The following is a 27,331-nucleotide window of genomic DNA, read 5'->3' on the forward strand; positions in this document are numbered from 1 at the left end:
ACCACACACACACCTACTTTGGAAGTGCGCGTTCATGTGTCTACGTGGTTCAGGCAAACGCCTGTTGTGAATGGCTTCGCATCATTCCGGAGTCGTTTATGAATGAAGTGTTATTCGTATAAGGGAGAAACAAGGACAGGTTTGGCGGCGAAGGACTGCTGGTGAACCCGCGCGCACCGGAGCGCATAGTTGGCTGACGTCTCGGATTCTTTGTCAGTTACTTTTCAGCCGTCAACTTGTCTCTGTGCATCGGTCCTTTCGCGAAGCGCTCTCAGGAAACTGCTGAATCGGCTAAAATGGAGATGCCTAAACTAATGCTGATTTTATACCTAACCTGCTCGTTAGGACCTGTGAGTATCAACCCAGTTTTCCATGTAATTAGTCATCGACGAAAGAAAAGCTCTCAAGAAGGCTTTTTAACACAGCTAGTCCTCAAACAAATGATCAGGTCCTGTTGCTCTTTTGCTCTTCTGTCTCAAAGCAACTGCTGCTGCTGAGCTTCTCTTATGCACTGAAATGTTCTCTGACATTTTGATGAAACATAGCCTATTCAGCGGTATTAATAAAGCTTATTTATACATTTAAATAATAACTAGTTAGATTATGTGCCTTTGAGGAGAGGCTATCATGCAAGTAAGTTTCAGTGGTCGGTGCATTTAGCTTGAAACAGTTTGAATTGCCATTTAAGGTCCAGATTTAAAAAGAAAGCATCTTCTCTAAACAGCATTTCCATCAAAATGAGTATAGAGTTGTTTATTGAATTAATTCAAATTTCCTTAGCTCGCCAGATTGCCTAAAACGTATATACTTATTTAGGATTTCATAACATCTTAAAACGTGCCAAACTGTTAAAATGATGCTTTACCTTATATTTTCATCATTAGGCCTATATTTATGATGCATTACACATAACATTTTGTAAAATATGTGTTGCTAATGTGAGAAATCTAGTCGTTCCTGCAGGTTAAGCTGGGAAATCAGTCAGTATAATATCAGTTCTCCTGACTGATATTGCTACACTGTAAAAAAAATGGAACAAGCTATTTACTTAAAAAAATTATGGTAACAATATTACACATAATATTTTTTTGAGTAGTTTTTCAGGCTTGATTTTTTTTTAATGGAATCTACCTGAATAAATCATGTGAAATCTCCTAAATTAATCTATGACACAATGAATTTAATATAATTAGTGAAATGTGCTCATTTATTTTAAGTTGATTCTCAAAAGTCTGTGATTTTGTTTGAAGTTTCCTATAGAAAAATGAGGAAAACACATCTCTTGGTTTTATTAGTAAAAAGTCCTCAATATTTTCTATACAACACTGAATCACAATTTCTTTAATGAAATATACACAATATTATTAATTATCATCTTAGTTTTTTTAATGAAAATTATAAGACCCATGATTCATTTTTTACAGTGAACAGCAGGCATTCACAGTGTTACCATGGAAAGATTCCTTTATGTACAGCATGTGTTTACCATCTAAACTGGTTGTCATATTTTTAATCATGCTATTTGAAATAGTGAAAATAATGATTTTCTTCACTGATTGTGACGCCATGGTAACGACCCTCATTTTCTTCTCTGTTCATCCCTGTGTCCATGTCAGCACTGTCCTTGATCACAGCTTCTTTCTCACTGCAGATAGTGACTCATGTCTCTATAAAGTACAGCTTGCCATGCAACTGAATTTCCTTCTGAATTTGTCACCCCACGCAGTACAGTATATGGGCACATAATACAGAGAACTTGTGTTTTTGCTGATATAACGTATAACATTGCACTTGAGATAAAAGATACAATGAATGGCACATATCTCAAAATGTTTGAAGATCATTCCAGTACATCTGTCAGTACGTAGAAAGATTTAGACTTTGTTTTGTTTAGAAGTGATTTTAATAATATTGATCATAATAACAAATGATATTCAGCATAATACAAGTTAAAGAGGACACTTGTTGAAGAAGGTGCTCATGAGCCTTATTTATGGGGCTCTTGCCGTGCAAAACAAGTTGTAAAACACTGCTGTAGATCACACATACTGACTGTTCAGGTACCAGAGTAACATTTGACCCATGGTCGTACTTTCTGTAAGCATATGGACAGGTTTGGGAGTAACCATTGCTCTGAAGTGAAATTTTGATTGATGCCACCTCTCAATGGCCTCATCTGCCATAGTACCTGCCTTGAATCTCACTGTGCTCTGGTGCTCTATGGAGGAATCCCTGAGAGCGTTTTCTTATATAATACAGCCTACATTTTAAGGAAAATTGGATACAGCTGCGGAGAGACAGCTTTAAGACAAATAATTTATGTCGTGAATTTTTCCACCATATATATGTCCGGAGGTTAGTCCTTTAGGGATTGACAGAGGTGAAAGGAGACATTATTAAGAGCTCTGTACAGTGTAGGTACTTATGCTACGCTTGTTAAATTTCGGAGGAACAACATGAATTGTCCTACCCTTCATCAAATCTCCATGACACTCAGGAAAAGGGAGAGGCAGTGTCACATGCACAATAGTTCACTTCGTTCTCTTCAAAAAGTAATTATGTTCAGCTTGTAATGTGATCAAAGGTCTATTGCTATTCAGAAATGTGATGTAATTTTCTCTGAAACTTCAAAAATGAAGATATGTTTTATTGCAAGTAAAACATACCTCTTGTCAGAATCTTGTGGTTGTGTTATTGATTTAAACAGACGCTGTCTGTCCAGATGTGTGAGGTCATGTGGGAGCTGGAAGCAGAGAAAAGAGAATGTTTGTCCAAGCTGGAAAACATCACATCAGGTATGTACAGTGCATATAAGTCACTATATGACAACTGTATGCATATAAAGACACAATGATTTCTGTACATTGGTGATATACACTGTAGAAATATCCTGTTAAATACATGGTAAAAAAGCAACAGCTGTGGATGCCAGATATTCACTTTGAAAATACAGTGGCATTGTTTAAGGTAATTCAGCATGACATATTGGTGTCTTGTGTATTTTACAACCATGTTTCATCTCAGGTGATATGATGTTAATATACCAAAATCAGCTTTTTACCAAAAACATTGGATACGCAAAGATTATGAATAGGAGAAAGTGCAATGTGCAATATGGCAGAAAGTCTCCTCATCTAAATAAAAGAGCCAGTCGCTAATTGGTAAAGTGTTCATATCACTGCGGCTGCCATAGTTTGCATGGTGCCTGCCTAAACATGCTACTGAAGGAGCTGTATTTGCATGACTGTAATAGCTGCCCAAGAGGAATTTCAAAGATGGCCACTGAGTGAAACGTCTTGCCTAAAGGGGCTTTGTTTTTCCTTAACATGCACTGATAACCACAATAATAATACAGGTGGTATAATAGATAGTCACATGATGAATTAGAGTTCATTGTAAGTCAGCTATCCATAAAACATGACAAGTACTTGTATGTAGACTGTGCACAGAGTCATACATACAAAGACAAAAAAAAATCATAATGCACATAAAATGAAAATAGGCTAACTTAACAAATTTTAACTAAATAGCAGAAATACAACCCAAAATCCACATCACTAACAGAAATATAAAAGAAACAAAAATATTTATATAGATTATTTTTAACAGACTTTTTACAGTTTCTCACCATAAATTATATGTCTACTTCGTTATAATCTTAAATAATTTAACAGTTTTTGTTTAACGTTTAAATGTGGTCTCTTCATCAGATAGAAATAGCAGCATAACTCCATACAGGAGTACTGTAACCATAGAGCAGCGTAAAAATGTGGATTATGAGGTTGGGCTAATACTGCAAGAGCGACATTTTGAGTGCTTTAAGATCTGATTAAATGTGCAAAAATATATAGCTGCTTATCTGCATATCTGCAATATTTTCCCCTCATTTCTTCCCACAGGCTGCAGTCAGCTCAAGCCTCTTTTCTTGTTACTGTATACTGTGAATTGGGCAGATAATTGTTGTTTTGCGTTTGTTTATCTGATTAGGTTTCGGAAGAGGTTACACTGGCATGATGGATAATTAGGCTGAAATGTCATTCTGTGAAGTGTGATCTTCACATCAGTGTTTTTACTGTCGTTATCTGTATTAATAAATCAGTAGTGTTTCAGTGCACTACCTCAGTTTTGCTTGTGGCACATAGATTCAGGTTTTTTTATGATTATTTTCCATCATTGGTTAGGTAGTGCATCAGATGTTCTGAGAGCACATCCATGTGCTAGCCTACCCACAGAATTCAGTTCAGTTCAGATTCACACACTGTTACAATGCTTAAGTCTTGTAGAGCCATTTCCAACTAATTATGCTTATTTAAAAAATAACTGAAATTATATAAGTAGCTTTATTCACTTCCATATTATGATTTTATCTTGACTTCTCATTACTGGCAAGGCAGACAATAACCACAAATGAATTATGATAACACATATTTAATTGCAAATTCTAATAACACATCCCATATTGGGGCACCTTAATTACTGGAATCATTCATAGGGATTTGTGTGATTTGTGTGTGTGAAAAAAGCTAGAATGAGTAAATTATAAGTGGATTTTAAGAGATTCACTGCCTGCGTATTAGGCATCTACTGTACCTCGTTAAACCAAAACACTGCCTATTCCAGCCTAATCTAATATTGATTTTGTTCTGACAAAACAATTACAAAAGCTGGTTATCTGTGAGTTTAAGGTCTGATTATCTATGGGCTAGTGTTTCAAGGTTGTGTGTTGTCATTTGTGTTTCCTGTTATTTAAACCTCAATCACAAATCTCCCCTGAGTAATATATCGTAGACCAATATGCAGATTGGTTTCTCAGACCGTGAGATGAACTTTGATAAAGCGCTCTCCCATGGCATTGTGTATGATTGGTTTTTCTTTGTCATGTAGCCCAGTGTGTTATAAAATCTTTTGTATCAGTTGGATTTTAAAATTTTAAAACAAGACTTGGAATTAAGTTAGTTCACAAAATCATATGGTGTAAACCACTTTAAAATAGGTATGAAAGGAAAATTCTATTATCTAAATGCATGTTACTGTTCTCATTGTGAATGATACATTCATACAAATGTTTCTTTTATTAAAGTTTGTTTTGAATCATACAGTGACATACAGTGGGGGAAATATTTATTTGATCCCCTGCTGATTTTGTAAGTTTGCCCACTTACAAAGAAATGAAGGGTCTGTAATTTTTATGCTGTTTATTTTAATGGATAGAGACAGAATATAAACCAAAAAATCCAGAATAAAACACATTATATAAAGGTTAGAAATTGATTTGCATTTCAATGAGTGAAATAAGTATTTGTTTCCCACAGAAGAATTCTGGCTCACACAGATTGGTTATGTGCCCATGTGGAACACAGATTAGTCCTGACACTTTAAGAAGTTACTCCTAATGTCAGCTCGTTAGGTGTATAAGACACCTGTCCATACAATCTGTATCTTCCATTCCAACCTATCCCACCATCATGGGCAAGACCAAAGAGCTGTCAAACGATGTCAAAGACAAGATTGTAGATCTGCACAAGGCTGGAAAGGGCTGCAAGACCATCAGTAAGAAGCTTGGTGAGAAGGAGACAACTGTTGGTGCTATTATTCGGAAATGGAAGAAATACAAAACAACCATCAATCGGCCTCTGTCTAGAGCTCCGTGCAAGATCTTGCCTCATGGGGTAAGGATGATCATGAGAAAGGTGAGGGATCACCCCCGAACTACACGGGAGGAGCTTGTTAATGATCTTAGGGCAGTTGGGACCTTAGTCACCAAGCAAAACACTGGTGACACACTCCGCTGCAAAGGACTCAAAACCCACAACACCCACAAGCTCACCAAGCCAAATAAACAACACATACAAGCCCATTTAAAGTTTGCCAATGAATATTTTAATGATTCAGAGAAGGCTTGGGAGAAAGTGCTGTGGTCAGATGAGACTAAAAATTGAGCTCCTTGGCATTAACTTGACTCGCCATGTTTGGAGGGAGAGAATGATGACTATAACCCCAAGAACACCATCCCTACAGTCAAGCATGGAGGTGGAAACATTATGCATTGGGGCTGTTTTTCTGCTAAGGGTACAGGACGACTTCACTTCATTGAGGGGCAAATGGACGGGGGCCATGTACTGTAAAATCTTGGATGAGAACCTCAGCCAGAACACTGAAGATGGGTCATGGGTCTTCTAACATGACAATGACTCGAAACATACTGCCAAGGCAACAAAGGAGTGGCTCAAGAAGAAGCACATTAAGGTCAATGGACTGGCCTAGCCAGTCTTCAGAACTCAATCCTATAGAAAATCTATGAAGGGAGCTGAAACTTCGAGTTGCCAAACGACAGCAAAGAAACCTTAAGGATTTAGAGAGGATCTGTAAAGAGGAGTGGCTCCACGTTATCATCTGGGCAGAACTATTGTTCCAACCACCAAAGACAGATTCACAAATAACTTGCCTGATTTATCTCTATTCTGTGCACCCATAAATACACATGAACTAGACAAAATGACTAGCAATATGGGCACTATCTTCTCTAATATATTAGAAGTTGATGCCCCCATCAAATTGAAAAAGGTTAGAGAAAAAACATACTGTGCCATGGTATAACAGTAATACCCTCTCTCTCAAGAAAGAAACTCATAGTCTTAAGCGCAAATGGAGAAAAACTAACTTGGAAGTTTTTAGAATTGTGTGGAAAAACATTATGTCCAGCTATAGACAGGCTCTAAAAACTGCCAGGGCCGAGCAAATCCACAAACTCAGAGAAAATAACCAAAACAATCCAAAGTTTTTATTTAGCACAGTAGCTAGATTAACAAATAACCAGACGCCACCCGATCTAAATATTCCCTCACAGTTAAATAGTAATGACTTTATGAATTTCTTCACTGATAAAATAGATAACATCAGAAATATAATAACAAATGTAGATTCCACAGTTTCTAATACTTCAGCTTCATTCATCGCACCCAAAGATAAACTGCAGTGCTTTACAACTATAGGACAGGAAGAGCTAAATAAACTTATCACTCCATCAAAACCAACAACATGTTTATTAGATCCTGTACCCACTAAATTACTGAAAGAGCTGCTACCTGTAGCAGAAGAACCACTTCTCAATATTATTAACTCGTCGTTATCTTTAGGTCACATCCTAAAACCTATATATCTCAACAAGACCAGATGAAACTTCTTAATTATCTAAGCTAATAGAGTGTGATAAATGTGTGTGACCAATAATTTTCTCCTATTAAATATGGATAAGACAGAGATATTACTTATTGGACCATAAAACAGTACACAGAATCTTGTGGATTACAATTTGCAACTAGACTGATGTACCGTTACTTCCTCTACAGTCAAAAATCTGGGTGTTATATTAGACTGCAACTTGTCTTTTGAAAATCATATTTCCCATGTTACAAAAACAGCATTCTTCCATTTTAGAAACATTGCCAAGCTACGAAACATGTTACCTGTTTCTGATGCAGTAAAGCTATTTCACGCATTCATGACCTCTAGACTGGACTATTGTAATGCACTGCTAGCTGGTTGTCCTGCATCCTCAATAAACAAGCTACAGGTAGTCCAAAATGCAGCGGCTAGAGTCCTTACCAGGTCAAGAAAATATGATCATATTACCCCAATTTTACAGTCTTTGCACTGGCTACCTGTTAAGTTCCATATCAGTTACAAAATATTATTACCTACTTATAAGGCCCTTAATGGTTTAGCTCCTGCGTACCTAACTAGTCTTGTACCACGCTACAATCCACCACGCTCCCTAAGGTCACAAAACTCTGGACCTAGGATAGCAAAGTCCACTAAAGGAGGTAGAGCTTTTTCACATTTGACTCCCAAACTCTGGAATAGCCTCCCTGATAATGTTCGGGGTTCAGACACACTCTCTCTGTTTAAATCTAAATTAAAAACACACCTCTTTGGCCAATCATTCAAATAATGCATCTCATAATTTTGTACTGCAGTTATATCTGATCAAATGCGCATTATTATTCTTTAGCTTGGGTTAAACAAATTAATTTTACTTGGTTGGAACAGCAGCTATGCTAATTATATCTCTATTTGTTTCTCTGTTTCTGCCATGGGATTGGAACTAGGATTTACACAAGCTTCAGTCTGGATCCAGAACACCTGAGAAGAGATGATGGCAACCCCTCAGAGAACCTCAGATGATGCTAACCCTGAAACAGCATACAGAACTACCAAATTTTGCTATAAGTTTGATTGCATCATATAATAATTGCTGTTAATAGTGTTCATCATCTGTCTGATTACTTCTTTAACTGATTCTGCCATATGCACATAAACTGAAAGTCACCACTGATAAGCTACTACTAAATATTGTAGAAACTTAATTGTCTGTAAAGTTGCTTTGCAACGATTTGTATCGTAAAGGGCGCTATACAAATAAACTTGAAATCAAAATCCCTCCTGAGTTGTGTGCAAACCTGGTGACCAACTACAAAAAATGTCTTACCTCTTTGCTTCCCAACAAGGGTCTCTGCACCAAGGACTAAGCCATGCTTTGCTTGGGGATCAAATACTTATTTCACTCACTAAAATGCAAATCCATTTCTAACGTTTGTATAATGTGGTTTTTTTTTCTGGATTTTTTGATTGGTATTCTGTCTCTATATGTTAAAATAAACCTATCATAAAAATTACAGACCCTTCATTTCTTCATAAGTGGGCAAACTTACAAAATCAGCAGGGGATCAAATAAATATTTCCCCCACTGTATGCTGGACTCCAAATATTTGGTATGCTTAAACCAGAGCCTTTCTTACAATTGACTTCAAGCTCAATATATCAGATATGCCTTAATCCAGTCAACAGCTGATGGATAGATGGATTGTTTTTCTTTTTCTATTGTCTGTTTCTTTTGGATGTTTGTCATAATACGAAAGAAGAGATCGATCACTACTTATGATACATCACAACTTTATTTTTTTATTTATTGTATCCTACAAAATCAGACAAACATGTCTGTTGCTATCTGTCTGTGTCTGTCGGTACTGTGTGAATTGGCCTTTAGAGGATGTAATGAACGTTTGATGTGTCAAGGGCCAACATATTTGTATAGGCCTGTATCAACTGATTAAAGAGACAGTCTAGATTTTATCACCAATTAAAGCATGATTAGATGCCTATATCTTTTCAGATATCTTATCAGTATTTTATCTCCTAATCAGTTTTCCTTCACTTTTTAGGTTGCACAGGTGAATGGGATGTAGCATGCTGGCCATCAGCAAGGATTGGGGAGTTGGTCACCATCCCCTGTCCGAAATACTTCAGCCATGTCAGTGATCAGAGAGGTACGTCAATAACCTCTTCAATACATGAGAAGATGCTAAATGTTTTCTAATAAACCAGTTTTTCTCCTTGTGTTTTCACTGTTCTCCACTTTTAATATTCTTGATAAAGTATTTTAAAGTCACTATGTTCAACAGTCTCTGTGGGGACTTCATTTCAGAGAAAGCAAATGTCCTCACTATTGAATTAGCATCATAACCAACGTCACATTGTTCACAAAGCCTTCTTCTGCGTTAGTCTTCTGATTAGTCTTTGATAACTCTGGAGAAAAGAGAAAGGTTGTCTGTGCTATTGGGACTTGCTGCGGTAATTTAGCAGAAACATTGACACGCGAACTGTATTCATGAGACTTTCTCTGGGAAGAGCCTCATGGGCCGGTTATTTGCTGAGAATTCATGACCGCTGTAATTTATTCAAATGAGAAAAGCCATGGGTAATTTTTAATACTGTTTGTGGTTGTGTTTGACTAATCAGGATTAGCTTTATATTTAGCAACTGAAGCTGTGCTTGTTATGGATGCCCATTTGTGCACATATAAATATATATCTATATTTTACCTTTAAAAAAGTTGTTTTAATGTAAATCTGCTTTAATATGGGTTTTATTCTATTACCACACACACACACACACACACACACACACACACACACACACACACACACACACACACACACACACACACACACACACACACACACACACACACACACACTCACACACACACACACATATTGTAATGTTTGATCAAAAGTAAAAGACAATTATAATGTTACACAAGATTTCTATTTCAAACAAATCCTGTTATTTCCTATTCATCAAAATTCCTGAAAATCCTGAAAAAATGTATCACAGTTTCCACAAAAATCTTAAGCAGCACAAATGTTTTCAGCATTAATAATGATAAGACTCACTACTAATCTATTAATAAGTGGGTACCAGTAATAACTGAGCATCAAATGTGCATATTAGAATGATTTCTGGTGACACTGAAGACTGGAGTAATGGTGCTGAAAATCAGCTTTGCCATCACAGGAATAAATTGCATTTTTAAATATATAATATTATATTACATTACAATATATAACATAAAAAACAGTTATTTTAAATTGTAATAATATTTCAAAATATTATATATATATATTTATTTATTATTTATATATTCATATAAAGTGGGGGTTGTTTCATTCATACATACGTTGCTTTATGAATGAATGTCCATTTGTGTCTTTGACTTGCTGATGTACTATTTGCTGACTGCCTAATAACTAAACTGCTTTCAGTATAATATTACTAGCTTGCAGTCGTCTGGATCACAGCTGACCTCTCTGTTCTGTTAGACTGTCCAATGGACCTGTCAATCATACAGACCTTTGATGGACAGGTTTAAACATGAGCACTCATATCATGCCAGATGTCATTAAAATGAAGCCTTTTCCTGGTTTATTTTAGTGTATGTAACCATCTAGAGAATTGAAAAAATGGCCTTTTGTCATAAAGTTAATGTATCAGCTTTTATTTTCATATTTTCTGTAATAATTTTCATTTGATTTGACTCTACCTTTTTAATTTCCCATTTCCCCCTCAAATACACAGAGGAGTAAAAGGAGTCATTTTTGACTTTAGAAGTTGAAATAAAATGTCGGTAGGAACTGAGGACTGACTACGGCAGTTTGACACAAGAACGCCAATGAAAGTATTTCATGAGGTTGGGTTGCTCAATAATCATGAAATTGTAGGTGAAAATGACTGTGTGGATCAATAAGGTTTTCAAAGTGATCCTACTTTAAAAGCAGCAGTGGCATCCATGTAATGTAGGGTCCATTTCTGTAATGACATATCATTGTGGTAAATACAGCACTTTCGGCTGAGCTCCAAAAAGTAGCTGTGACACATTGACTTTCTTTTATAGAAAGTGTCTGCATTTTTTCTTTGTATGATCTCCATATGGACAGTACAGAATTTGTATTGATTTATTTGCATGTCCTTCCACTCACTTGTGCTTTCTGTCAGAATGTCAGCTTTGATTTATGACCATAATTTTCATCCTTTGAACTGTTTACACACATCTAATGGCTTCCAGGTCATATCTGTGTCTTGCTGAAAGGGGCATGCCTTTCCTGTGAAACTCTGAGAGAGTGCTTTCTGGAAGAAATCCAAAACATGGATTGAGGGATTTAGATGCTACAGGGTGAAATGCAGTGGATTTATCTTCCTCATGTGCTTGTGGAGTTCATGCAGGAGATAGCCTTTGGTGAGCTGTGATACAGGCCAGATGTGATTGGGAAAAGACCTGCATATATTAGATTGGGGGTGGGCTGACTTGATCATGTGATGGGAAAAAACTGATAACTAACTCACTGGGAATGTTGAGTTGGATTTTAGGGGAGACAAAGACATATATAACAAACGTGTTGATGGAACAATTTATGAACCAGAGAAAAGAACAAAGAACATGCACGGACCCAGTGGACACAAAAATCCTCATTAATTTATAGCGAACAGATTGAGGCTTTCTGGACCAAAGGAAACATTTGTTTTCCTTAGCACCAATTCCAAGAAACGCTTCATGTTTATTGCCCAGAAAGAGTGTTTAAAAGATATTCAACAGTGAATGTTGATGATTTTAGCTAGAATTGTTTTATCAGGGTTCCCACAGTACACACTAGTGTTTACGCTGCATTAGTGATCGCTGCGATTATGCTGATTTCAACAGCACTATGCAAAAGTCATGCAACAGTAAGTTGGATTGGATTGCTTTTGGAAAGCCAGTTTGCTGTATTCACTTCTTTTAATGGCCTGCACAATTTTGTCCATCAAAGCTTTCTATATTGTATAGAGTCTCATTTTTGTCTGTTTGTAGCCCAGCCAGATGTATAGCGGCCCTTAAAATGACATTATCCAACAAAATATCAAACAAAGTGCCATTTATTTGAGAAAAATATGGTTTAAATACACCTATCAAGCAAAATATTGAATACATTTTTTGTGTAGAAATAGCAGTTTATGGCTCTTTACTAATAGCAGTGATGCTTTGTGTAATAAAGCCTGAAGATTAAATCTGTCTCCTGGTCTTCCAGCTGTTCCTGTATTATCCAGCAGGAGTAAAATTCATTCCTTGAAGCTTAATCTGTCCAGTGGTAGTATCAGATTATAGATTCAAAAGAATCTACCAGGTCTTGTGTTATGAACTAATCAAGAAGCAATTCATTTTTATAGGAGCATGGAAAGGAAAACAAGCGTTACGAAACTTGGCAGCACACAGATCCAGGGACATGTCATAAATTTATTTTGGGTGGAGCTTGTAGTGTCCTAACACATGTGAACTTTTTACCCAGGAGCTTTACAGCAAACATGCCATCATTAATCTTCTCAACTGTTCAGAGTGGTTTCTTTGCTCATAACTCAGACTTCACTTTCATGCTTCAGTCAAACACACTGTCAATAGCGCAGTGACCTCATGATCACACCTCATGTAAATGTTCAGAAAGTAAAGTTTACCAAGCCAGAACTGTTCAGTGTTACTTTTCATGCTTGCAAGCAAAGGTAAACACACCTTAAAGGAAAGTTCCAGGTTCTGAAATATTTGTCCTGTTGATAAAAAAAAAAAAGGCTGAATCTGGCCTACAGTGAGTCACAATAGAAGTGAATGGGGGCAATCTGATTTTATTTATAAAATATTTATTGATATATTGAATTAGAATAATTTTTATTCAGATTTTAAGGTTTTAGTTATTTTTTTATGTGCTTTTGTCATTTTATTCATTCAATAATATTTATTCAATAATATTGCTATATAGTTTTGTAAATATAATATATATTATCTATTATATACTTCTGTATAATATTTCTATTTATTTCAGTTTTCATTAAAATTATTAATTTAATTATTGTAGTTTTTAATTCAATTCAAAATTTTAATTAAAAATAAAAAGTATTTCAACTAATATTTATATTTCAGCTTTATTTCAAATGTCAAAAACAGTTTAATCGTTTTTATAGTTTTAGGTTCAGTTAAAAATAAAAACCCTGAGCATAAACCCTAGAGACATAAATCCTATGTGCTGAAATTATTTTATTGTAAAATGATTGTTTTCTTTCTTTTATGACTTCATCACATGACAACACAAGACTATAAACCTTAAAACCCCAAACCGAGCTTTACAGCTCAGATAATACACTACTTTTAATAAAAGAATTAAATTCAGCTTCACATTTCTTCTTTTTTATTTCTGCCATCCAAAAATTGTCCCCATTCACTTCTATTGTAAGTGCTTCATTGTAACCTTCTTTTTTAACAAAACAAGGGAGGAAACTACATTATTTCTGGAGAAGTTCCACAAATGCTGTTGATTGAGCTTAACTTGTATTGAACCCCGAATACTGCTTTAATTATCCACATTCTTGCGACTTCTCACAGACAGCAGTTCCACTTTTAAAGCCGCTGTCATAATACGTCAAGCAGCTTGTGTTTGAAAGAGAAGGACACACCTACACACCCAGCTTCATTGCAGAAAGCTGCTGTAATAACATTTCGCTCAAAGAGCTTTAACAAAAGCCCAGTCTGATTCATGTTTATACAAGTCATGCTGCTATCAACACTTGTTCAAGAACCAAAACTTTACCAGAACCAGAACCCCCATCCTGTCCCTTCAGGCTGGAGGGAATCTTGCGTAAATTCTCACAAGGGTGAGCTTTAACCCAGCGAGTATCTCTGCATGCTTAGATGCAGAAGACCTATTCAAAGGCATGCTCTGAAATAACATAACAGCATGTTGATTAGGTCCCATGTTCGGTCCACATCTTCATACATTATCATTATTAATTATTGACTATAATCTGTTTGTTAGTTAGCACTACATCATGTTTTATGTATTCCAGTTGCAGGATCTCTGAATGTCCTCAATCCTCACTTTGTCTAAATGTAGATTTTTCGCTCTCAGAAGTAAACATCATCAGCTACACATACTGCTGGCACAGTGATAATGAGGTTTTCAAGCCGTCCCATCTGAGCGAGATGATCACCGCCACAACTTTGCAAAACGCATATTAAACATTCCAAAATTTTGTCTATGTTTTGAGTGATGTATTTTCTGTCTTGCGTCCCACAGAGCCGTTTTAATTGGATGTGGGCCTGGTATTTAACTTCAGAAATGATCAAAATAAGCTTCTCCGTTCATGCAAACATGTTTAAAGGTTGTGGTGGACAGATGGAATGGGGTTCTGTTGGTGCTCATTCATGTACACATTCATTTCGAAATCTTTGATGCAGTTTTATTGCTTTATTGCTATCTGTCAATTAATCACTGAAGCTATAGGTATGGTTAAAAAAAAAGAAGATGAAAAATCTGATTCCTTATTCGTATTTAAATTCCACTGTACAAAATGCTACTTATTTAGATGCTTTTGTAGTTAGTTGCTAGCGGATTTTGGGACAAGCATTCTGGTCTAATTAATGTACAGTATTTACATCAATTCCTGTATGCTGTTGTGTTTCACTGTCCATAAGTAGAGCCTGTTGTGTTCTCTAGAGGTTTACGCCTACCTTCTCTGATGCCCTTACGTTCCCCAAAGAATTCAGGGGTGAAGAAGTTGATGTTTAATTCATGACTCATCTCTCTAATTGTGAGGCAAATCATCCTCTGGGAATTCTTTAGATAAAAATACAACCAGTCACTAAACGTACTTTAAAATAGCATTTCATTTAATTTCATTGATAGTAAACAGAATATTTCCAAAATGCAGAGTGAGACATCTGCATGACATTTTAATACTTTGTTAAGTTAGAGACAAATTAATAATCCTTGCCTCGTAATACTGGGAAAATTTTGGAAGGTGTTTTTTTTTTAAATTCCATTCCTTCCTATTCATCTTCTGTTGTGACATCAACCCTCAAAAAAATCTGGCCTCAAGTGTATGGCAGAAAGGTCATGAATTTGATAAGTGTGACATGGACATTACATGTAATGCAGAAAAGTGAGAGGAGGATCTAAAGGATCATTATGTGTCCAGTGAGAAAAAAGATTTCCCAGCTGGTATTTCAGGCAGCGATAACACAGGCAGGACTAGATCTGTTATTTTTCCTCCTCCACTTTGCAGAGAATGATTACCTGATGATGAGCTTGTCTACTCTTTACTTCACAAAAACAGGCTGGGTGCAGAAATCAGCCCCATTCGGTTTGAAGTCCTCCAGGCCTGAGAGGATTCTCAAGCCAATGAGCGCTTAGCACAGTATAATCAGTCGCTGAAATCTGCTTTCACAAATTGCAAGGAAAACATTCCAAAAAAATGTCAGATAATTCTGCTAAAATAAATTAGATCACAAAATGTTGTTGCAATATGCAAAAAGTTTTTCAGTGAATGTAGATATAAGTAACTTCCTATTGATTAATTAATTGGCCACTTGAGACCTATGAAGTGCTTGCTTGTTTTGCAGTAACCGCCAGCCTCCTCTTTGGCTGTGTGTTTTAAGTGTGTCTGAGTAGCAGTGATTATTGGAAGAATGAGGCTGTGGTTTAACACTCTTTATTTCTCTCTGTTTTGACCTACGTATTCATTGTGCTTTTGCTTTTTGCAGGAAACATATCGAAGAGCTGTACTGCCAATGGCTGGACAGAAATAAACCCAGTTGTCGCTGCATATAACTGTGGCTATGACCCCAATATCACAGATGATGGAAACGTGTGTATTCTTGCTTTGTTTGGATTGGCACCCAATGAGTTCTAAACAATAATAGCATATATTTTCACAACTAATCCAGCAATCAAATAAGGTTAAGACACTTAGGCCTAGAATTACTAACAGTTTGTGCCAGCACTAAATCTCTTTTGGCATTTAATAACTTCTGTTAGAATTTACTAAAGACAGGGAAAAATTAGCAATGAAAAGGCATAGACAGTTGTTTTTGTGGCCGACCTTAATCAATGTGCATTTGTAGGAGTTTCTATTTCAGATCCAAAATTTACAGGAGGAGAGTATTAATAAATTATGCAGCACGATTTATTATGGTGTGCGCTTGTCAGTTTACTGGTCGCCATGTATTAACCCATTCTGCTCTTGTCTTGGCTGTGATAATTGCTAATTTGCACTGCTTTTGGTAGACTGCATTAGTCATTATGGAAATTATTATCTGGCTACATCTGTGTTCTTTAATTTGCACTTTGTACTCCCATCAGCACTATTATGCTATTGCCGTCTTAGGCTAATTTGCCCTGTTTAGTCAATCTGTTTCTTAACCTCAGTTTACTGAAATAATTTAAGCAATATAACATGAGCAACAGCATACTGTTGTTCTTCCGTAATAACAGCCTTGCGGATATTTTAAGACTAAAATTAAAAATTGAGCTACTCACAATTTAGACGCAATATTAAGTTAATATTATCTTAATATTACAAATCTGTTACAAAGCAGAAGCTGCTCTAATCGGTTGAGTAAATAATTCAATGACTCACTCATAAAGACAGTGGCTGTGTCCGAAATGGCACACTTTCTGAGAAGGTCTTTCTTTTGAATAATTAGTTACTTGGCCACGGTTTAAAAAAAGTATGTTCTATATGTGTACAGTATCCAGACATACTACTTATAATGTAAACATACTACATTTGTCATGTTGTCATTATATAACATGACCTACCAGTATCAGTTGCGTCACTTGTTTAGGCTCTGGATGAATCCGTGTTTTAAATGAATCGGTTGAATACATCAATAAAGAGAGTCTCTTGGCACCACCTACTGTGTAAAATTGTAAATCTAATCAAAGTAAACATAATTAAAATATTCAAAACAAATCAAGACTGATTTTGTAGTTCTGATTCCAGGTCTACATAATCATCATTAGTGTGTTTCTAAGTTTAGTCATTAGTCAAGTCATTCACTCTTTCTTTCCTTGTAGGGTGAATTCCTGGGCTCTGTGAGAATTGGATACACTATTGGTCACACTGTGTCTCTTATATCCCTCATCATCGCCATCATCATTCTGTGCTTTTTCAGGTAAATCCTCCATACAACTCAAAACATACCATTGATTTGTGTTATAGGACAGGTCCTTGGCTCTTTATAGTTTTTGCTTTTCTCACATAGAAGAAACTCCCAAATAACTCCCATTTGATAGTTTTGTTGTCCTCAGTGTATGCCCACTTTTTATGTGATTGATTCTGCTGTAACCTAGCAGCACATGGTGTCAAGCCAGATGACCTTGTTCAAAATGGCCCGTTTTATATCACATTTAACAATGTGCATTGCGAAAGAGCACAGATTCAGGCATTTGATATGGTTATACACAGAATCCGTTATTGCACAACCTCTCAAACAAAATAGCTGAGTAGTTTGTAACCTCTAAAATGCAGATTTGCCGTGGACAAGCTTCTCAGTGGTAAATTACTCACAGTGGATGTTCCCCTCAGTGACCTCAGAGGTCGAGCCACATCTCAAGTGTATTGAAAAGCTTCCTCTTTTGGCTTGCATCACACTTAATTAAACAGGAACACAGATCTTGAGAGTCTTTATATATCCCACACAGCATACAAGCGTCCTATGCCTCTTTGAAGGATAGCATATATGAATGAGTGTAGATAGCAATATGTATGGAAATGTAATGAATTGCCTTGTTGCGCACATGTGATTATAATGCATTGTCTATATACAGTATATGCATAGTCTATTATGCAGGAATCAGCACGAGGTTTATTGCATTTTTGCGTGTCATTTATTATGCTAAAACAACTTAATGTGTCTCTTTTTATCTTTGCTGCTAAGAAAACTCCACTGCACAAGGAACTACATCCATATTCACCTGTTCATGTCCTTTATACTGAAGGCTGTGGCTGTAATTATGAAGGATGTAGTCCTGTATGAGGTGGAGGAACCTGAAGACTGCCACTATGGATTTGTAAGTGGTTTTTAAGTAAGGATATTTGTACAGTCAGTGGGTATAATTGTGATAATGACTGGCTGACTGTACATTTATGCCAATTATTACATGTCTACTTACTTAATCTAACCTATACTTTATATTACCTTAAAGCCTTCACTGAGAAACCATAGTCCATTGCAATGTCCAAAACAGTCTTCCTAGCAACAAGACAAATGCTGCAACAATATAACAGTAATCTTAATAGTGTAATACTACTCACTCACACACACACACACACACAAACACACACATTGGGTTAATGCAGTACAATGTGGGCTGTTGGCTTCAAAAGAAGCATATCAACAACCTCGTAGCACACAGTCTTTAACTGTATAAATTTATCATTAAAAATCAATTCCCCTATGAAGAAAACAAATGGGATTTTTACTTCCAGAACTTGACTGTTAAAAAAACCAAACCACTGACATCTGCCGCTGACCAATTAGAATGAAGTATTCCAGACAGACATATAATAAAATCAAGTTATATTTACGATTATATTTCCTGGTACACTGTAAAACATATTAACAGGCAGTTTTACTTGAACTAACATTTAAAAATGACTTTGGTTGGTGTAACCTTAGATTCGTGAAATTACATCATATTTACTGGAATAAAATCACATAAAGCACGTTCTTTAGGTTTTACCTGACAAAACCTTTTTACACTGTATTTGGTTGCACTTTACTTTATTACTATTGAATGTAACCTCATCATGCAAATGTAATTTTTTTCCCCTCAAAAGAAACAAAAAGCATCATATCCGCAGTTGATAAACTGTCATTAGTAAACTGCTCTAATGTTTTGTCACAATGTTTGCTCTTTAAATGGTGTTTGGCAAAGTGCTCTTTGATCTGATTTTGTGGCCAGGCATAGCAGCATTTGAGCAGTCCTTTAAGATCTTTGAAAAGTTTGTAAATGACCTCCCTCATCCAGACATGGCCGACATTGTATTTACCCAACATCATGCTCATGTTTAGTACCATTTTCATAGTTATTAATATCATATGCAGTGTTCAAGTTTTTTTTAATAATTGTAAAACAATGACATTTTGTTAATTAAAGCAAGTCCAATGCATCCAACGCTTTGGATGGCCTGTGTGTGTAAAGGTTAAGTAATGTGTTCTCTGTGTGTTTTCCTGTATAAACACTATTCATCTGGGTCTGAGTGTTTTGGGCCGTCTGGATGCAGCTGTCGGCCAACAGAATATGTCACATCTGTCACAACAACAGGGTGCTCAAACACTCATGATGGCACGTATCCCCTCTGTAAACCCCTTTTGCAAGGTCACAAAAACATGTTTGACATTTCAACAGCCTGTAAATTATTTAGGCTTAGTTAGATATTGTCAATAATTAAAATGGATATGCTATTTATTAGAGATCATTCCTTTAAAGATTGTTTAGTGCTGTGTGATGGTGGCAATAATTAAGAAACACTTCTAGGTGATAATAAAGACATTTCTGAATAGTCAGTGCACTACAAGAGTCAAACATTAATAGAACTGCATACAGAGGTTCTTTATATGTGTTTACACTCTTTTTAATGTCCCTCTTTATAAGTATCGCACAATGTTTTCTAGTGCCTAGCGCATGCAACACACCAGCGCAAAGGCATTCCCTTTGTTTAAGTACATGGTAAACATGCAAGACCGCAGTTCCTGTTATAATATACACAAGTGCATAATAGCTCTAAACAAAATCCTCTCTGCATTTTACAGGTGGGCTGCAAGGCTGCCATGGTTTTCTTCCAGTATGGCGTGATGGCCAGTTTCTTCTGGTTACTGGTGGAGGGGCTGTATCTGCATGCTCTCCTGGCCGTATCCTTCTTCTCTGAGAGGAAGTACTTCTGGTGGTACATTCTCATTGGCTGGGGTGCGTATGTGCTCAGTGGCATAAGATGTATTGGCCCTCGGCCTCATAATTCTTCATGGCAGGAGAGAAACGCGTGTCAAATGCAAATGACAGATTGATCTCTAAAGTCAATAGCATGTGTGCATGTACACACTCAAGATTTAACAGTTAACATTTCCAATGACGTCACTGTATTGTGTTGGCAAACGTTTCACGTGTCACTTTTCTTAAATTTAGGATAAGCAGGCTCAGATCTCAGGGTCAAATAAGGTATATGGCTAATTGGCAATCCACTTGCTTTTTTGAATTCCTAATGATCACGTAGGCCAGTTAAATAAGGAATCCCTGGAAAAATGTCTTCTGACAGAGATGTAAACATGTCAGAGCTGTATGTATTCAAATATTGACAATATTCCTAGTCAATATGTGTGTTTGTGTTACAGGAGTTCCAGCTGTCTTCATAACAATCTGGAGCATCACAAAAGCTTATTTATATGATATTGGGTGAGTAAACACAACTTTGAATGGCACATTGATACTTTGCAATATTTTATTGGGAGCCATAAAAATTCATTTTGCTTGTTGTAGCCAATGTTCCCTAAGAGCAACAATTAAAACAGAGTAGAGGATATGACATTGCATTTCTGTCTTCTACACACCTTTTGCCAATAGCTACAGTATAGCTGACGCTGTAAATTTCATGAAGGCTGTTCCTTGATGATAAATGACATGCCATCATGGAGGTCAGTAGGCTATATTTAGAGCAGAGCTCATAGGTGGAGACATCTGAAAAGAATTTATGTGGATCATTTCATTTTCATTGCCACGTTTTTCTTGTTTATTTCTTTGTTTGGTTTTGCATAAAGTCTTCATGTGGCTTGTTCAAACAGTGAAAGTCAACTTTTTCAACAGCCTTGGCTCTGGAAATATTTTTCCCAGTCATTTTCTACACAGGGATTTTAAACAATTATTTAACAAAGAGTTCTAAATCAATCATCTCTGAATGAAGTCACGACTTTAAGTGGCCAGTAGTTTACTTTCCATAGTAACAGTGACTGATTGGCAGATCACTCTTCAGGATTCTCACCCAGACATTTGACTGTTAAGTAGTCCAAACAAACTGTCACGATACGCACACAGACAGGTAGATCCAATTGCAGTAAGTCTTTATTAGGGGCAATCCAAAATCATAAATCCAGCCAGGCAGGGGTCAAAACCAAACATAAACCGTCCAAAACACGAAACACAAACACTCACGAGGGAACCAGGAAAAAGCAGGGTGACATTCAACAAGGACTCCGTAATCATGACAGAAACAACCAGGGTATTTAAAGACAGGTGCAAACAAGGTAAGTGGTGACAGCTGAACCCAATAAACAGTGATGAACAGATAAGGCTAGTGGGAAATGTAGTTCTGAAGGGGGTGACAATAAGGGGAAGTGAGACCTCTAGTGGCCACCCAGGGAGACACAGAACAGACACCGTGACACTACCCCCCCTCTAAGGAGCAGCTTCCAGATGCTCCTCAGAACAAAAACACAAAACAAAGAGACCAGGAGGGAGGTGGACTGGTGGAGGCAGAACAGGGGGAGGGATGGCGGGCCAGGCCCGTGTAGGGGAACTGGGACCGGCAGCGATGGCTCCGCTGGTAGCCCAGGTGGCTTGGTCAGATCAGGGGGCCACGGTGGACCCGAAAGTTCAGGGGACCACGAGGGACCAGGCAGTTCAGGTGGCCACGGTGGACCCGAAAGTTCAGGGGACCACGAGGGACCAGGCAGTTCAGGTGGCCACGGTGGATCGGTCCATTCTCGTTGTGCAGACGGCCAGGGAGGAATTCGCCATTTGAGTGGCCCGAACAGAACCTGCCAATCGGGGAGCCAGTAAGGAGCAGGCTGTGGCGATGGCCAGGTCACGGCATTGGGAACGGCATCGGGAACGGCCTCAGCCAAGGGCACCGCCTCGGGAACGGCCTTGGACACGGGTATCGCCTCCGGAACCATCTCGGGCCCCGCATCGGCCTCCGGAACAGCATCGGGCACCGCCTCGGGAATGGCCTCAGGAACGGCCTCAGGAATGGCCTCGGACTCGGGCACCGCCTCGGAAACGGCCTCAGGAACGGCCTCAGGAACGGCCTCGGGCACCGCCTCGGGAACGGCCTTGGACAAGGACACCGCCTCGGGAACGACCTCTGCATCGGGCACCACCTCGGGAATGGCCTCGGCATCGGGCACCGCCTCGGCATAGGGCACCGCCTCGGCAACGGCCTTGGACAAGGACACCGCCTCGGGAACGACCTCTGCCTGCGCATCGGGCACCGCCTCGGGAACGACCTCTGCCTGCGCATCGGCCACCGCCTCGGGAACGACCTCGGCCTGCGCATCGGGCACCGCCTCGGGAACGACCTCGGCCTGCGCATCGGGCACCGCCTCGGTCTCTGGAACCAACTCGGACACCGCCTCGGCCTCCGGAACAGCATCGGGCACCGCCTCGGCCTCCGGAACAGCATCGGGCACCGCCTCGGCCTCCGGAACAGCATCGGGCACCGCTTCGGCATCGGGCACAGCCTCGGCATCGGGCACAGCCTCGGGCACCGCCTCGACCTGCGGAACAGCATCGGTCACTGCCTCGGCATCGGGCACAGCCTCGGCATCGTACATTGCCTCGGGAACCGCCTCGGCCACCGCATCGGGCACCGCCTCGGCATCGGGCACCGCCTCGGCATCGGACATTGCATCGGGAACCGCCTCTGGCACCGCCTCGGCATCGGGCACCGCCTCGGCATCGGGCACCTCCTCGGCATCGGGCACCGCCTCGGCATCGGGCACCGCCTCGGCAACAGGCATTGCATCGGGAACCACCTCGGCCACCGCATCGGGCACCGCCTCGGCATCGGGCACCGCCTCGGGCACCGCCTCGGCATCGGGCACCGCCTCGACCTCCGGAACGGCATCGGTCACCGCCTCGGCATCGGGCACAGCCTCGGCATCGTACATTGCCTCGGGAACCGCCTCGGCCACCGCATCAGGCACCGCCTCGGCATCGGGCACCGCCTCGGCATCGGACATTGCATCGTGAACCGCCTCGGGCACCGCCTCGGCATCGGGCACAGCCTCGGCATCGGGCACCGCCTCGGGCACCGCCTCGGCATCGGGCACCGCCTCGGCAACAGGCATTGCATCGGGAACCACCTCGGCCACCGCATCGGGCACCGCCTCGGCATCGGGCACCGCCTCGGCATCGGACATTGCATCGGGAACCACCTCGGCCACCGCATCAGGCACCGCCTCCGCATCGGGAACCGCCTCGGGCACCGCCTCGGCAACGGGCACCGCCTCGGCATCGGGCACAGCCTCGGGCACCGCCTCGGCATCCAGAACCACCTCGAGCCCCGCCTCGGGAACCTCGGGCACGTCCACCTGGACGACAGCGGCCTGCTCGGGAACGTCCTCCTGGACGGCAGCGGCCCGCTCGGGAACGTCCTCCTGGACGGCAGCGGCCCGCTCGGGAACGTCCTCCTGGACGGCAGCGGCCCGCTCGGGAACGTCCTCCTGGACGGCAGCGGCCTGCTCGGGAACATCCTCCGGGCTTCGAGGAACAGCTGACGCCTGTCTCCTCCTCCTGCGGCCTCTATGATGGCGTGCCGGTGGCTCCCTGACGGAAGACTCAGGCGTTGAGTCAACCATCTTGTGCTGTGGTGCTGGGCCGGCGGCCATCCCGTGCTGTGGTGCTGGGCACGCTGAGCTGGCAGCCATCCTGTGCAATGGCGCTGGGCTGGCGGCCATCTTGCGCTGTGGTGCTGAACTGGTGGCCATCCTGGGCATTGGCGCTGGCTCAGCGGCCGTGATGTGAACACTCCTGGGAATCTCCGGGATCTGGCACATCCTGGAAAAGTAACTCAACACTGTCTCTGCGGCCATCTTGGGCTGTGGCGCTGGGCTGGCGGCCATCTTGTGCTGTGGCGCTGGGCTGGCGGCCATCTTGTGCTGTGGCGCTGGGTTGGCGGCCATCTTGTGCTGTGGTGCTAGGCACGCTGAGCTGGCGGCCATCTTGTGCTGTGGCGCTGGGTTGGCGACCCTCCTGGACTGTGGTGCTGGCTCAGCAGCCGTGATGTGACTACTCCTGGGAAACTCTGGGATCTGGCACATCCTGGAAAAGTAACTAAACAATGTCTCCGCGGCCATCTTGGGCGGTGGCGCTGGGCTGGCGGCCATCTGGCCTCGTGGCGTGGGGCTGACGACCGCCTTGTGCTGTGGCGCTGATCCATCCCACACAAGCCCCGGGTCGAAGGGGCCCCGTGGTTGAGAGCGATGTTGAACTTCCTCTCGCGCCTTCACTCCTCTGCGACCTCCCCGGGTCCCACGAAAAACGACCAGGCGGGTTCCCTCAAACCCACTCCTTCTCTCTCCCGCTCGATGGCCGGGGGAGAAACCTCAAAAAAAACATACTGCTGGATCTAGGATTGACGGAGTCCTTATGTCACGATACGCACACAGACAGGTAGATCCAATTGCAGTAAGTCTTTATTAGGGGCAATCCAAAATCATAAATCCAGCCAGGCAGGGGTCAAAACCAAACATAAACCCGTCCAAAACACGAAACACAAACACTCACGAGGGAACCAGGAAAAAGCAGGGTGACATTCAACAAGGACTCCGTAATCATGACAGAAACAACCAGGGTATTTAAAGACAGGTGCAAACAAGGTAAGTGGTGACAGCTGAACCCAATAAACAGTGATGAACAGATAAGGCTAGTGGGAAATGTAGTTCTGAAGGGGGTGACAATAAGGGGAAGTGAGACCTCTAGTGGCCACCCAGGGAGACACAGAACAGACACCGTGAAACAAACAAACATCATTTGTGATTTTATGGCTTCTAAAGAAGCTCAAACGGAGCTCAAACAGTCTGTCTTAAACGGTTCATATATTATTGCTTAAATAATCTATGCAAGAAATTTATCATTTCTTTCTGTTATTTTCTTTTAATAGATGTTGGGATTTTATTGACGATGATCTGTGGTGGATTATAAAAACCCCTACATTGATAACAATACTGGTGAGTGACCTTACAGCAGAAATTACAAATATGGCAGGTGGTGCATGAAATACTTTAAAACGAGGCCTAATCTATTATTGCTGTTTTTCTAGATGAACTTCATTCTCTTCATTTGTATCATCCGGATACTTCGTCAGAAAATCAGCTGCCGGGATATTGGAAGAAATGATTCACACCAGTACTCGTGAGTTTTTAGACCATAGACATCGCTGTATTACATGCACAATATAAACACAAACATATTCCAACATAAGCCATTTCTTTTGATATGCAGGAGACTGGCAAAATCAACTCTACTTTTGATTCCCTTGTTTGGGATAAACTACATAATCTTTGCCTTCATGCCTCACCACATTGAGTCTTATGTGCGTCTGGTGTTTGACTTGATCCTGGGGTCCTTTCAGGTAGGAAGCAGGAGACTGAAATATGTTTTTACCCACAGTTGTACTGTTCTATAAGCATTGCTTATCTGGTTTGGATTCTCTAAATGCCAATAGAATACTAAGATTGGCCACAGCAATAGATTTACCGTGGGATCTGCCAGCACGCCGCAACCCCAGACATGCCCAGTGATATTTATTCCCTCCATGTTTGTCATGCAGCCAGATGAAAAGGTTGAACGAGGATATACAAAAATGGCCTTAGTTCACCCAAAAATTAAAATTCTGCCATCATTTACTCAGGATCGTGATGTTCCAAATCTGTATTTTTTAATACAGTTTGAGTATTGAAAAGAATAAAGACATTATCAAAATATCTTCTTTTGTGTGCAGCAGAAGACAGAAACAGGTTTGGAACAACATGAGGTTGAGTCAATGATGACAGAATTTTTTTTTTCCTACTACCCCTTTAAATACTTTAAAGACTTACCATCCATCTTTCTCTAAATTCAAACGAGTTGAAATTGAAATACGAACATGGCTTTTTGTAGACTAAGGTGGTTAATTTTATTCATGTTTGACATAAGCTATAATTAAAAACAGTTTATGATAAGAACAGCATCAATATATCTAAATATTATGATCAGAAAATACTGAAATTAGATTTAAAATAAAAATTATTTATTTTGTATTATTGAATTATTTACATTAGTTTGAAAGTGTGTTTGTTGCTAAATTATAATTGGAACAATTGCAATTGAATTGATTGTTCTCTTTATTTTCTTCAGGGATTTTGTGTTGCTGTCCTGTACTGTTTTCTAAATGGAGAGGTAATATTATCAAAATTTAAAGTGCCCCTATTAAGGAATTTTGAAAATTACCTTTCATACAGTGTGTAACTCAGTTCTAATTGAATGAAAACATCCTGTAAAGTTTAAAATCTGAAAGTGCACCGTGTATAAAGTTATTGTCTCTCAAAAGAAAGAGTCGACTTTGAATCATTGAAACAAGTCATTTTTAAAACGAATCCCAAGCCGTTTCATGTTGACGTCAATATGAAACATTAGCATATTGCCTGCCCACTTTTCGGTCTTTTTGAGTTGTTCTGAATGAAAATGCTAATTCATTCTTTGCCACTAGATGGCGTTTTCGGAGCGATAAAAAAGCAGTTTCCCCGGTAATGCTGTACACAAAGCAGCACTGCGCTTACAAACGCTACTTTGTGTACAGCATTACCGGGGAAACTGCTATTTTATCACATATTATAAGACAGTGAAATTGTTTTTGACCTTGCATGCAACCTGTTGTTGGGGACTCCCAAAACCAAAATATGAACCTTTCATAACCCATAATAGGGGCACTTTTAATGTTTTTTATGTATTAGAAAGAACTGTACATGCCAGTAAAAAGTTTGGAAACACATGACTGAATTTGCTTCTCATGATCCTAAAAGCCTTATCTAACAAAAATAATTTTACTGACTTCATACACACACTCTCTAGGTCCAGTCTGAGATCAAACGGAAGTGGAGGCGGTGGCACATGCAGAGATTTCTGGGAGCTGACACCAAATACCAGCAGCCCTCGATGGCAAGCAACGGCCTCAACTTCAGCTCCCAAATCACTATGATGACAAACCGCCGCACTTCCGCCTGTCAAGATGACTTCTCCGCCGTCTGACCCTATGATGTACTTTGCACACTAAACCTGTGTGACTGCCGTCTGAGCACTGAGTGATGCTCCGTCTATGACAAGGCTACAACATTAAAATATTCGGTTTCAACAATGAGTCTGTGCTCGACTACACACAG

General features: G+C 40.0%; 1 protein-coding gene across 1 annotated transcript; it reads left to right on the forward strand.

Moving 5' to 3' along the window:
* On the forward strand, window positions 1–27,200 carry vipr1a (vasoactive intestinal peptide receptor 1a). The gene is made up of 13 exons (XM_042718098.1): window positions 1–350; window positions 2,708–2,795; window positions 9,222–9,326; window positions 15,899–16,002; window positions 17,214–17,311; window positions 18,077–18,209; window positions 19,955–20,108; window positions 20,531–20,591; window positions 25,075–25,141; window positions 25,234–25,325; window positions 25,416–25,545; window positions 26,310–26,351; window positions 27,024–27,200. Exons 1-13 carry the CDS (start codon window positions 297–299, stop codon window positions 27,198–27,200), a joined length of 1,305 nt encoding a protein of 434 aa, XP_042574032.1. The 5' UTR covers window positions 1–296.
* Window positions 27,201–27,331: the final 131 nt, after the last annotated feature.

Source organism: Cyprinus carpio, chromosome B2 (assembly GCF_018340385.1).
Source record: "Cyprinus carpio isolate SPL01 chromosome B2, ASM1834038v1, whole genome shotgun sequence".
In the NCBI taxonomy this organism is placed as follows: domain Eukaryota; kingdom Metazoa; phylum Chordata; class Actinopteri; order Cypriniformes; family Cyprinidae; genus Cyprinus; species Cyprinus carpio.